The sequence below is a fragment of the Coturnix japonica genome, chromosome 14, assembly GCF_054131305.1.
Source record: "Coturnix japonica strain WE chromosome 14, WE-NBRP24, whole genome shotgun sequence".
In the NCBI taxonomy this organism is placed as follows: domain Eukaryota; kingdom Metazoa; phylum Chordata; class Aves; order Galliformes; family Phasianidae; genus Coturnix; species Coturnix japonica.
Window position 1 is genome coordinate 99,627 of NC_140676.1, and position 13,100 is coordinate 112,726.

Below are 13,100 nucleotides of genomic sequence, written 5' to 3' on the forward strand. Positions count from 1 at the left end.
CATGGCAGGGGTGTAGAGAGAAAAGGAAAGTCTTTCAAGCTTCATCATTAGTGGGCTGGGCAGGGGAGACTGTGAACACTCTAAATATGAAGCAGAAAGTTCTGCTTGTCTGACCCCCCCTCCCCCCCAAAAAAAAAAAACAAAAAAAACAAGTCAGCAATTCAGGTTCAGAGGTCAAAGAAACATCCCCCAAAACCCACAAACTGAACCACTGTCTTCTTTGACAACTTTCACCTAAAACAATACACAGGTATGGAAAGGAAACAAACAACAGAGCGCTCAAGAACTGCTAGGCAGCAGTGAAGGACAAATTCACAAGCAGGAGAAAATACATAAAAACATCATATCTAGTATCATTATATACAGAGGAAAAAAAAAAGAAAAAAAAAAAAGGAGCCATCACAACAAGGCAAGGCAAAGAACTCTCAGCTGACAGCTGGTACTGGAATAGAGCTGATAAGCTCAGTAGGAGACTTTCTCAGCCAAAAGCCCGTTAAGCAAAAAGCTGTTTTCAAGAATTACCCTGGGGTTGCAAGCTAGAAACTGCAACTTCATTCTCTAATTCAGCTATATATATAACCTTTCAACAGCAAGCACAACCAGCAACACTCTAGAAGCAACTTGTGAACTCCCACCCTAAATTACATATGCAGTTCTACACAGAAGTTCCATATATTACACACACAATCAAAGGAAAATATCTGAGTCATAACAAAATTACATTATCATTCTTTATAGCACAAGCATGGTAGCCTTTAAATAACACTATACAAAACCACAAACATAAATCAATATTCTCTGTAAGGCTTCCTATTTGAAGCATCCCTTACCTAGAAGGAGGAAAACCCGCCTCATGCACATCTGGACACTTTCTGAATGCTAGGAGACTAAGAAAACATGAGCAAACATCTTTTGCCTTAGAGATTGAGACAAAATATAAAACTCCTCTCAATCTCTAATTTAATGCCACCTAAATAAGCAGAGGTGCAAGTAATTCTGTATGGGAGATTGGTAATCACTGCGTGAACCACTGATTAATCAGCTGAGGCAAGTGTGGGGTCAGCTGCGGGAGCACAGGTGAGAGTAATGGAGCTCCCAGGAGGGGTGGAGTTCGACTCCACCTCCTCTGAGACCTCATTTAAGGGCTGACCCTCACGGAGGCAGCATCTCTTGGAGATTGCTTGCTAGTGAAGATTGCCTCAGCTCCTAGCATCATCACTGGTGAGTTCCCCTTTTTCCTTATACCTTCTATACTTCTACTACCATCCTTGTAGTTACCATTCTTGTTAATGCCTGTATAGTTACCACCAATACAAATACCTACTCAAACCAGGCAAATAGATACTTGAGAGAGCCCTGTTTAACTACGTGGATGTTCCAAATAGGGAGGTATTGTGTCACACAAACAGGTGACATGAAGCCTAAACTAAAGTAGTTTGCCATGGTTGTACAAATTAAGATAAATAAAGCAGTGCAAATGGCACAAACTATTGTAAAACAGCCTGGTTATCATTTTGTAGCTTTGTTTGCTTACGTGGAATGGCTCTCCTGTACAAGGGATCCCTGTCCAGAGAGCTGCAGGAGGTGCAGACTGCGGGCAGGAGTACATGCCAGAGAATTTCCCTCTTCCTCTCTGGTTACAAGGCAGTCACTCCCTACAGCAATTTTAAACAAAAGGAAATTAGATTAAAAATGTGTCCAATAATGTGAATTATTGCTTAATGGAAAGTTACAGCTTGTCTTTCCTTGTCTACCTGAGGTTGTTTTCACACAGAACTAGATGAGGACAGCACGTTGAAGTTCAGCAAGTGAAATGTGAGCAAGATATAATTCAGATGATAAAGGTAGCTTCTAACTACAGAGTAGATTTTTTTTTTAATCAGATCAGACTATACATACCTTCATACCTGAGAATTTTATAAGAAAAATCCCCAGTGGCTCCAACATTACCCCCCAGGATTCAAAAACAAGTCACAGCCACCACAGCACAGGCTCAATTTGCTTAAGCTATTATTGGACCTTCTCAGTGCAGAGGGTTTACAGAACATTATGCCAGTACACAGTTGTACTCAAACTACAACATAAGCTGAGACTTCATTCAGGTACCAGAGCACGTGAAAGGAAGAGCAAAAACGCTGGTGAAGGGACTGGAGAAAAAAAAAAAAAAAAGACTTGTGAGGAATAACAGAAGGGGATTTGGTCTGGAAAAAAGCAAGCTGAGGAGAGACCTCTGTGCAGCTGAAAGGAGGTTATAGCAAGAAGTGTGCTGGCCTCTTTTCTCAGGTGACAAGTGATCAGGCAAGGAAACAGCCTTAATTTGCAGAGGAGAGCTAGATGAGGTATTTTGGAGAGGGCGGTCAAGCACCAGAACAAGATGCCCAGGGAAGTGGTGGAGACCCCATTTCTGGATGTATTTAAGAGATGTGTAGATACGGTACTAAGAGACATGGTTTAGTCAATGTCTTACCCAAGTTACTCAGTATAAGAAAGCCTGCAATATTTGCCTACAATACTTATTCACATTTTAGACTGTGTGCTGCTACAAAGAGTGAGCATTATTATTACCACTGGAAACTGTGGTTGATAGTAGTTACAGCCTTTCATTTTTAAGGTGTTACCAATTGTTACAGCCTTTCGTTTCTGAGGTGTTACCCATTTTAGCAAAATTAACTGAAAAAAAGTCCCAGTACTCACACCCTAAAACATTACATGATTGAAGAGACCAAGCAAGAATAATTATGACTATCCCTGGGACAGCCATTCTTGCTTCGACTATCTGTTGTTACCTGTTATATTATTTTCAGGAAACATCTCTTCCTGAGTCGACAAGATATCCAACTCCTCATGACCAGCGTCAACGCATTTCTCAGTTTTCGATGGATTAGAGACAAGCACCTCTTTCCTGGAACGTTCTTCTGCATCCAGCAGTGTTCTGGGAAAGCAACACAGTCTCTGACCCAAGAAACTCAATGCATCAACTGCAATCAGCATAGGTGAAAGCTGTTCAACTCCGCATAGCAAGAAAATGAATAAAGCAGGCAGATCTCTCCCATTTGACAAAAAACCATCTTCACTCTTAACAAATTAAATTTCCAGAAACGTTTTCTAAGTTTCCTGCACAATACGGATTGTTCTACTGACTTCAATTATAAACATCGGTTTCACCTTTTTTTTTTTTTTTTTTAATTATTTTGTGGTAGAATGCAACAATAGAATAAAATTTCGTTCACCCTCTATCCGGCATAGAAAATAAACAGCTTCCAGCAAAATGAACATTTATATTTAAAAATAATTGAAAATGGAATGTTTACATTAGCATATACTCAACAGAATCCTGGAAACCACCACTTAGCCTCTGGATTTCTCTTTTGAATCTCATGTCCATACATAAATAATAATTAAAGTTTTGAAACAATGTTTATGACTGAAGCTTCTTTTTATGACATATTTCAGTAGTTTACAAGAAAAAAAAAAAAAGCATATTTTTAAAATCAATCCCATGCACACTGCCTTCAAACTATAAACCTTTTGACTGTTTTACCCTTCAAACTCCTTCGGTTGGCCTTCTGAAGTAGAATGTGTTTCTATGCTGCTGACAGTTTCCCTGTTTTTGACATTCAGTTCTAGAAAAGTGAAGAAAAAGAACAACGAACTTGTCACTCAGGTCATCTGGATTAATATGCAAAGAGAAGCACATATAGCTCTGTAAGTTACATATATATCAAGATAAGCTTTGTATGAAAAAGCATAATACCGAACTATCGGAGATTTTTTAAAAATTCTATTGTTAAATACGAAATGAGGTTTTTACCAGGGATACAACTCAGTATCTGAAAATCTGAAAATAAACTGGGAAAGAGAGGTTCAAGAACCAATGATGACACTTGGATAGCAATAAGGAAACATGAAACTAGCCCAAATACCATTCAGCTCTGAACTGCAAACTCACTGTTGCACACTACTAATACAGTACTTCCTGTCAGAGACACACAATATGTCTAAATTCTAGAGTACTGTGTCCAGGTATGGAGCCCTCAGTACAAGAAAGATATGGAGCTGTTGGAAAGGGTCCAGAGGAGAGCAACAAAGATGATCAGGGGACTGGAGCACCTCCCCTATGAGGACAGGCTGAGGGAGCTGAGCTTGTTCAGCCTGGAGAAAAGGCTGCGGGGTGACCTCATTGCAGCCTTTCAGTACCTGAAGGGAACCCACACCCAGGAGGGGAGTACTCTTCGAAAGGGCTGATAATAGCAGGACAAGGGGAAATTGATTTAAGTTGAAAGAGGGAAGATTTAGGTTGGATGTTAGGGGGAAGTTCTTCACTAGGAGAGTGGTGAGGTCCTGGAACAGGCTGCCCAGGGAGGTTGTGGATGCCCCGTCCTTGGAGGTGTTCAAGGCCAGGTTGGACGGGGCCATGGGCAACCTGATCTAGTAAATGTGGATGTTTGGTGGCAATGCCAGGCAGAGGGGTTGGATCTTCATGATCCTTGAGGTCCCTTCCAACCCGGGTCATTCTGTGATTCTGTGCGATTCTGTAAATTGAGGAGAAAAAAAAATGACAGCACAACAAAGGGACGCCAAAGAAAATTTTTTACATACCATCTTCAGTATCATTCTTCACAGTTCTGGAAGAACAAAGGATAGCAGCTCCCGAGTGAAGCTGATTCCTAACATCTTCATTGGGTGCAACATCACTCTCCAGGTCCTGGCTCTGCGAGAGCTCCAGAACTCCAAACTGCAGCTGTGATGTTCCTGTATCTAACATGGAACATCCATAACTAGCATATGCACAAAACAAAATACAAAATAATCACAACAGCAGAGGACACACTGAGGGGACTGCAAAAACCCTCAATAAATTTAGATACTCTCATCTCAGCTGTACTAGTTTAAAAATACAGTACCAGCACAGTGAGTGAATAGCATAGTGACCACGTCCATTACATCCAAATCCAGTGCTAAGCAGCAAGGCCTTACATAATACCATTAAGTACTACTATATATTTGATTATCACAAATAGAACACAACCCTGGTAATACAGGTCCTGCACCTTCGAGGACAATCGCGATGTCAATTGTAATACAATGGAAAACGCAACAATGACAAGAACCCAGGCTGCAGCAAGGGAGGATCCACTCAAATACAACAGCCACTGGCACAGAAATCAGGGAAAGAAGCTGTTTGCCTTTGGAAGGCCCCAGGTATGCGGGGATCTCCACCAAGATGCCCTCACCTCAACTGCCAGCCCTTAAATGACTTCTGGAAAGGGGTGGATCCTGGCTCCAGCCCTTCTGCCCCTCAGTACATGGCATTACACGCACCTGAGCTCCCCTGGGCTGGCCCTGCCTTCCCACCAGGTGCTCCATCGCTGTAATTTCGTATTGCCGCTACACTAGTTCTTTGCTCTTTCATAAAAAGACCTGATCTGTCAGTGTTCAGCATACAACTCCTACACCATTTCTTGTCTGCAGGGTGCCTAGTAACAACGCTATGAAACAGTCATAGATTTCCAAGTGCCAAGCTACACAGACCAACGTCAGGAAGAAAAAAAAGCTCATTTCTGACATTCCTCCATCAGCGTGGCCATCCCCAACGGGCCAACGGAACTGACCGACATCGGTAAGTTACCTTCTGCGTACGGAGATGCGGGACAGTCCTCATCATCCTCTTGGCATCGTTCCGCAGCCTTCCCAGGGGCACTGCAACACAAACACCCGTTCGCACGGCTCCCCTCCAGCCGCCTCACGACGGCGCTCCGCATCCCACGGGGTCGCCTGGCGGCTGCCGCCAAAATGGCCGCCCCGGGACCCCCGAGGGGCACCGCGCCGGAGCCGCCGCCGCCGCCCACGGCGCACGACAGCAGTTTCAAAGGGCGAGAAAGCGCCGGGAGACGGAGACCGAGCCCGCTTTCCGTGCCCACCTGCTGTCCGGGCCGGGCGGCGGCATCTCTTCAGCGGCGCTCTCCATCGGCCCCGCGAGCACCGCGCCGCTCCCACCGGCGGGCAGCGCCCGTCCCGCCCCGCGGCTGCTGGAAGGAGCGCGGACGATCTCCTGCAACACAGGGCGGGTCAGACATACTCGCACCCGAGCCCGGCTCCCGCTCCGCGCGGGGCGCTCACTCACCAGCACGGGGCTCGGGCTCCGCCGCAGCGGCAGCCGGCGAACCAGCGCTCCGAGGCAGGCCCGCTCAGCGTCTCGCTCCGCGCCCGCGGCCTCGGGCTGCGAGTCCTCCACAATCAGACACGGCGTTCCCTGCTGCGAGAGCCCGGGGTCCAGCGGGCTGCCGGCGGGCTCCATGCGCGGCGCCGCGGGGGCCGTAAACGCCCGGCAGAGCCCTCCGGCCTTACAGCCCTCCGGCCCTACGCCCGCCCGCCGCCCCTCGCCGCTCTTCCCGCGGCCGCCATCTTGCTGCGCGCCGATTGGAGGCGCGCGACCGTCCGCCCCGGCGCGAGACGCAGTTACCGGGGAGACGCAGCGGGCGCATGCGCAGGAATGGCCGCGGGCGGGCCGGGCTCGGCGCGTGGGCCGCTGTGCGGTCAGTCACAACGTGAAACGGAGCCGGGAACACCCGCAGCGCTGAGCGGAACAGAACGGAGCGGAGCCGCGTCCCGAGCACACGCGCTGCCAGCGGGATTTTTGGGTTTAAACCTCTGTGTTACTCTGCTGATTTTTGCTGCGCTCCCCGTTGTTTCCGAGCTTGCAATTATCTCACCTTTAAGTTCGTTACGATAAGCTCAGTTCCCGTGTAGATAGAATATTACACAGCATTGCCTCCTGAGCGCATCTTTTACGTTTCTTCAGCAGCAGTTTTGTAAATGAGCTGAGAACACAGCGCTTCGTTACCTGCATGGGAAGCAGCGCTCAAACCAAGGCTAATGCAGTAAAGCAATAGAGCAATAGAGCAAATAAAGCAAATAGAGCAATAGAGCAATAGAGCCCTTCATCTGCGGCAGCTCACACAACAAAGGACAATCGCGCCGTGACGGCAGCGCTCCGAGCAGGGACCAACGCTGCCATGCGGGATTGGTGTTAGGGCAGAAAAAGGAAAATAAGGGGGATATCGAGCAACAGACACCGATAAAATGGAACTGCCGGATAAGATCTCATGGCACAGAAGCATTTACAAAGAGATGGCAGTCATTAAAAGCACAAGAGCAAGCTATGCTAATGCAAAGAAAGGGTAAAAATGCTGTCAGAAACCATGATTTGATCCAGGTGAAAACATGGGAAAAAATCATTACTCCTTTCTCAAAGGATCAGTACTAAAGAATGGCAGGAGCACACGTGGTCAGAAACAGCTGAGGCACAAAGATGGAGATACTCAGAGAAAGCAAACAACCAGAAAATTGTCCCACAGAAATATTAGCAGGAAAACAACAACCAAACAATCTGTCGGTCTGCCCTTCTGCAGGGACACTGCTGGGAGCTCCGTGTCAAGGCTGAAGCATTTTCTGCCCTTCTCTGAGAAGGTTAATAGAGAACAAAACGACTCAGTTAAAAAACAACGTCAACAGACAAGGCTTTGCCCTTGAAACTAGGCTAAAACTTATTAAGGAGTGCTTATATAAGCCAAAGATTTAAAATCTGTTGAGTTTTCACCCTATATTATGGTGTATTGGCAGTTACCTTCCAGAACTATCCAGGATAATGGAGGATCTGGAGGTTAGAGGTAGGCAGACACACCAGTCTCTCAAAATTCCTTTCCAATCTCTGAAAACTTTGGTAACAAACCATCAAATGAACTTCTGGTTTTACATAGAAGGTAACAAAGAAAGGAGTTAGCAGCCAACATTGGTCTCTTTAGAGAAGGCATATAACACCTGCTTTATCTTCACATCAGAACGATGGGCCTTACAGACAAAGACTGCTAAAAGTTATTTGCCAGCATCTCTAAGGGGCGCGAATAAGCAAAAATGGATACTGAAATTTCTGTAATAAGAATAAAAGTGACTGAATAACCATCTCCAGAAAGTAGCCATCAACTCTTCTGTGTGACCGCAAGTATGTTAGAATGAGGATCCAAACAAATGTGCTACTTCCTACTCTGTTGTTTTCTTTCATTACCTTGGTTATAAAACAGCAGGTACACTGACTAATTCAGAAGCGAAATGAAACTGAGAGTGACTGCAAGCGGTGGAAGAAAAAAATAATAAATGGTTTGGAAAATGGACAAAGCACCACACAAGTGAGAGTTACAGAAGGAAAGAACTGTCACAGTGGGTCACAGCTCCTGCAAGAGTGATGTGTCAGTGCCAAGCTGCTGCCTAAAGGTGCAGACATCAATGCATCAAACTTCTAAACAGCATGCATACATTAGGTGGGTGAAATCTTTTTAATCTACAAGCCTGAAGCTGAGCATTAAATCCACTGACAGAATGTCAGAAGAATAAGTTTTTTAACAACAGTCTTCAAATAGAAAAAGCAAATATTTTTTCATATTTACAGGAGAATTGCTAATAGATTTACAACAACCTCAAAAGGGTTGAAATTAAGCACAGAAGATTCAAACAAAGACATACAAATGCTTTAAAAAGCTAATGAAGCCCCGATGAAGCCCCGAATATCAGGCAATCTCTAACATTTAATCTTTTTTTTTTTTTTTTTTTTTTTTTTTTCCTTTCTCTTCCCTTTTAAGTAGTAACAGACAGACATAACTGTCCTCAGGCTGAAGCCAGTAGCTGGACCAGATTGTCTCTGGGATTCCCTTCCAGCCTTATTTTTTTCTACAGTTCCATATGTCTGAAAAAAAATCAATTGAACAAATTTGAGAGGTTGGTCCAGGTAGTCAAATTATTAAATGCCAAAGGTGAGTGGCAGTTTTAAAGCTGACTATGCTTTTTCTTTTTGTATCAAATCTGTATTCTCTTCCCTCTCCTCCTCCCCCCCCCCCCCCTTTTTTTTTAATGAAGAAAAGCAACCTGCTTTCTCTACAATACATGTACCTTTGATCTAAACACTCCCCTCTTCAGTTCAGACTGCATTTTTTTTCCTCAGCCTTACCATAAATTATGAATAGGGTGTGGCCACCTTCATCTAAGCAGGAGGATAAAAGCTTATTTTGCCTCCAAGTGAAACACATCCAACGTAAGACTCCAGATATGAAGGTTGCCTGATTTTTCATAACTGCAGTATTTTCTCTGAATCCCGTGTATCTTCAAGAATTTGCAGCAGAGAGTGGAAGCTGTCATTTCTTGTTTGTTTTCTGAGCGCTTCTTTACTAACGGAGATGGAAAATGAGAACCAGGTCTCCTGGTCCTCACCCTCTTTTCTTTCACTATGAACCTGTTTCTCCATCTCAGTGCAGCCTCCACTCTTAACTTGACCCGAGCACAGTATTCACATAGAACACTAAATGCTAGATGCTGATTTCAAGCCAGAGTTAGATACATTAAATAAAGTACCTAACGAGATACCTCAGCTTAGCATAGGCGTAAAGGTATTACCCGCCTTTGAAAATCTAGGTTAAGTACTCAGTATTTTCACAGTTGTGATCTTTCTCCCACATCAATGATAACAGCGGCCCGGCGGTGCCCGCACGCATTGTCCTCCGCTCCGATTCGGGAGCAAACGCTGCACAGCGCTCAGCAGACCCGGCGCCCGAGCCCAGCGGCAAAGGAGAATGTTGCAGAGCCCGAGGTAAACACGAGCCGAGCTTCACACAATGGTAAGCGCCTAGAGCTGACTGCGAACAGCTGCCACTGCACTGACAACAGCCGACCCGAGGCAACGCCAGAGGCAGAGCGGCACCGCCATCGCCCAGCACGTCCCAGAGCCCGCCTGGCTCTCCCCGCACAGGAGCTGCGCCCCGTGAGCCCCACCGAGCGCGGGGCCGAGCGGAGCAGCCGGGCAGGACGGGCGCAGCTCCGCAGAGGGGAGGTCGGGCCGCGCACGGCGGGAGACGGAACCACCCAAAGCGCCTCCCGGCCGGAGCGGCGGAAAAAAGAGGCCGCGACGGCTCCCCGGCCGTCCTTACCTACTCGCAGCCGGGAGCCCGCAGCCAGAGCCGCCTCCTCGGGCTGAAGCGGGGTTACCGGAGCCGCATCCCCGCCCCGCTGACATCAGGCGGGCGGCAACGCGCTGAGCTCCGCCCGCGCCGGGAATTGCCGCCCGCCGCGTGGGGCGGGGAAGGGCAGGGCCCGGTCAGCCGGCTCGGCCCGCAGCGCCCCATCTCTTATTTCTCGGATCGCGAGATAAAGGCCCCGCTCGGCTCCTCTGGGTGACTCCGAAGAACGAGAGCCGGCGCAGCACTCGGTTCTATCCATGCTCACAGCCAACACCCTGCTAAGGACACGCCCGTGCCCTGCGCTCCCCCCAGGCTCTGGAGGACGCGCTGAGTCACAGCAGCACCTTTGATTATTGCCTCGGAGCGCGACCAAGAGCACAGCGCGTCTCCATCGTATGGAGCCGTACTGCGTCCCTGCCACAGCCTGGAACTCCGTTTCCTACGCAAAAGAGCCCCAGACAGTCGACAGCAGCTAGGCCAGCTTGGTCTCTATCGTCCCAGGAAAGCACATCCCACTCAGCCAGGGAGAGCAAACAATTCATGCTCATCCAGCCCCGTCCTGTCGTTAAATCATCCCCGTACCCAAAGGACACGGCACCCACCAAAAGTTCCTTCCAAGCTCTTTTTCAGCTGTCTCACCTCTGTCTTCATACCAGCTCACAGCAGCACCATCCAGAACTCTGGGTTCGTGACAGGTGTTAATTAATAATTAAAGACTATTAACCCGGCGTTTGTTTTTAACGTGAAATCATTTTCAGAATAGTAACAGCACAACGGCCCCTAGAGGGTGTTCTGCTGACATGGATCGAGAACAGTGAACTCCGAACTCAGAGAAGGCAATTCCTGAACCTCCAGTGACCTGACCAACAAGTAACATGACACTATGTATCCATCAAACGTTAAAGGAAAAGGGGGGTAGTTATAAACAGTAACGTAAAACGGATACATGACAGCAAGATTCCAGCTCCGCGAGCTGCGCTATAAGATTGAGCAGATCAGCACAGCGGGAAAGGCATTACATCAAAGGTGTGATGGTGGAAGATCTGGCGCAGTAGAGGCGTGCTATAAAAGGAAGATTTCGCAGAGGAAAGCTGCACCAAGGAGGGATCTCCAACCAGCGATCCTTCCCCAGCGGCAGTCAGCCCTTCAATGAGCTCTAAGAAAGGCGCAGCCAGGCTGCACCCCTTCCTGTCCCACAGCTGAACTGCTCCACATGCGCTGCCAGGGCTGACCGGTCCTTTCCCCAGGTGCTCAATCAGTGGGTCAGGGACTCGGCAGTTCCCAACCAGACGTCTAGATGGCAACACAGCTCCATCCCAACAAGGAAACAGCAACAAAGCGGGGCTTTTCTGTTCCAAGTTGTGATTCCTGCAGATGAGATCAGGGCCTGTGCAAAGTCCCTTTAAAAAGTCTCCTACTTTGCTACTTAGAAAGGTCTCACCCAAAATGAACTCATATTTTACTTTGGTTAAAGACAATAGTTTTATTCAGACACTGCCATAGATCTCTGGCTCCCAGAAAGAGTCACATTCACATGGACATTCTTAGCTGGGGAGCACAGAAAGTCATAATTCCAGGCTGAAGTACTGAGAAACTGAAATGGTATAGATTTTTCTCCCCTTGATATCACTAAGATTCTATTTATACTGTTTTGAGCTTAGTCTTTAGATCCATTTATATAACAGCCATTTATCTGTGATTCACTGCCTTCTACTGCTCAAAGGCACTTTTTCTCCTCAGCCCCCCTCCCCCCCGTCCCCCCCTCCCGGGGGTTTTGCTGCCAGTCATTCTGCCAGCACCCAGTTCTTGTCAGGATCCATGATGTCTGCACTCAGCTTAGGCAGCTTGTAGCACTTTATAGGAGTACCAGTGACTGTGGGGCATATGAAAGCAGAAACCTGCATGCTGATCTCTCTGCAGATGTACCTAAACTGTGTAATTACAGAAACGAGGAAGAACCTCTTAGATGAGATATCCCTCCTTTCACTACCGGATGGTAGGTCTGATGAAACATAATGAGTCATGCAATATGACTGCACAGCTACAACACTTCTATTGTGATCGTAGAGAGATCTGGTCACAAAAGAAAACATCAGGAATGTCAAGATGCTATAATTTGCTGAAGAATACAAGCAGATCATGTTATAAAATATGGCTTTGGCTGCAAACAGTGTTCCCGAGAGATTCTCATTGTTCCGGAGCAGCAGCAGCACATTCAGTGTTCCCTGCAAGCTTTTGCTCCCGGTTTGCATGCCTCCATTTCTTTTCTGTTGGCAGGGAGCCAGCTGGAGGAGCCTCTCTGCACTGCAGAGAAAAGCTGCAGCTCTGGGAAGCGACCGTGTCAAAAATAAGCAGCGAGTATTGGACTGACTCACCTGAAAACAGGAGGATGGCATAAAAAGCTCTGAAAATCTTCTATCTTCGTATTTGCCCTTTGTGATCCTGCTCCCGAGTCTTACTTTCAAGATGGAATTTACTCTGGGTGTTTATAAACAGGTTTTTGTTGTTTTTTTTCCCCTTTGTTCATGCATTTGCCTGCTTCCATGCACTCCTGTGAGACAATGACATTAACACTGTTGAGCAAATTACAATACACAGAAAATAAATTGCTCCATTTTGATGCGCTAGCTCTGTTTATAAGATTATTTCTTACAGATCATGCTCAGCTGTGTCACTGTATTTCAGTGTGAGAAGGACCTCTTGCATCATCCCCGTTTAATTGTTGAGAGCCAGAGAACCTCCTGAGTGCAGATCTCAATTTGAGAAAACTGCAAGCTGGTCACATCTGTACGAGTCCATAGAAACAATGGGGGATTTTCCCCACTTTCTGTATTTGACTGTTTTTGTTTTTTTTTTCCCTGATTATCTTCTCAGAGAGGCTGGTAACAGCACAGGCCACCAGAATCACACAGGTGTGCCAGAACGCCTCGGAACCTGTGCAGGTTTGGCTGTGTGTGCAGGGCAGGCTCGGTGGGTGTATGGGAACTGTTGAGTCCCGGCCGACCCACTGACTGAGCCCCTGGGAGCACAGGTGAAGGCACTCAGCCGAGGGACAGCAGGGGCTGGAGCCGGGCTGCACCTCACTGAAGGGCTGAC

At 47.1% G+C, this 13,100-nt stretch overlaps 1 protein-coding gene across 31 annotated transcripts in view; it reads right to left on the reverse strand.

Annotated features, from left to right (window-relative positions):
- TP53BP1 (tumor protein p53 binding protein 1) overlaps window positions 1–10,107 on the reverse strand; it is a 29,572-nt gene extending 19,465 nt beyond the window's left edge. For 22 of the 31 annotated variants that reach the window (XR_014934214.1, XR_014934215.1, XR_014934213.1 and 19 more), the window contains exons 1-7: window positions 6,125–6,428; window positions 5,922–6,052; window positions 5,630–5,700; window positions 4,600–4,758; window positions 3,542–3,623; window positions 2,787–2,932; window positions 1,535–1,655 (exon numbers count right to left, since the gene is read on the reverse strand). Coding sequence is in view for 27 of the 31 variants with exons in the window: in XM_085515082.1 (XP_085371208.1) it covers window positions 1,535–1,655; window positions 2,787–2,932; window positions 3,542–3,623; window positions 4,600–4,758; window positions 5,630–5,700; window positions 5,922–6,052; window positions 6,125–6,298 (884 nt within the window). In the remaining 4 variants the exon portion in view is untranslated. Of the gene's footprint in view, window positions 1–1,534; window positions 1,656–2,786; window positions 2,933–3,541; window positions 3,624–4,599; window positions 4,779–5,629; window positions 5,701–5,921; window positions 6,053–6,124; window positions 6,429–9,974 lie in introns of those variants that run through there. The other 9 variants (XM_085515086.1, XM_085515085.1, XM_085515080.1 and 6 more) reach the window with 2 other exon arrangements.
- Window positions 10,108–13,100: the final 2,993 nt, after the last annotated feature.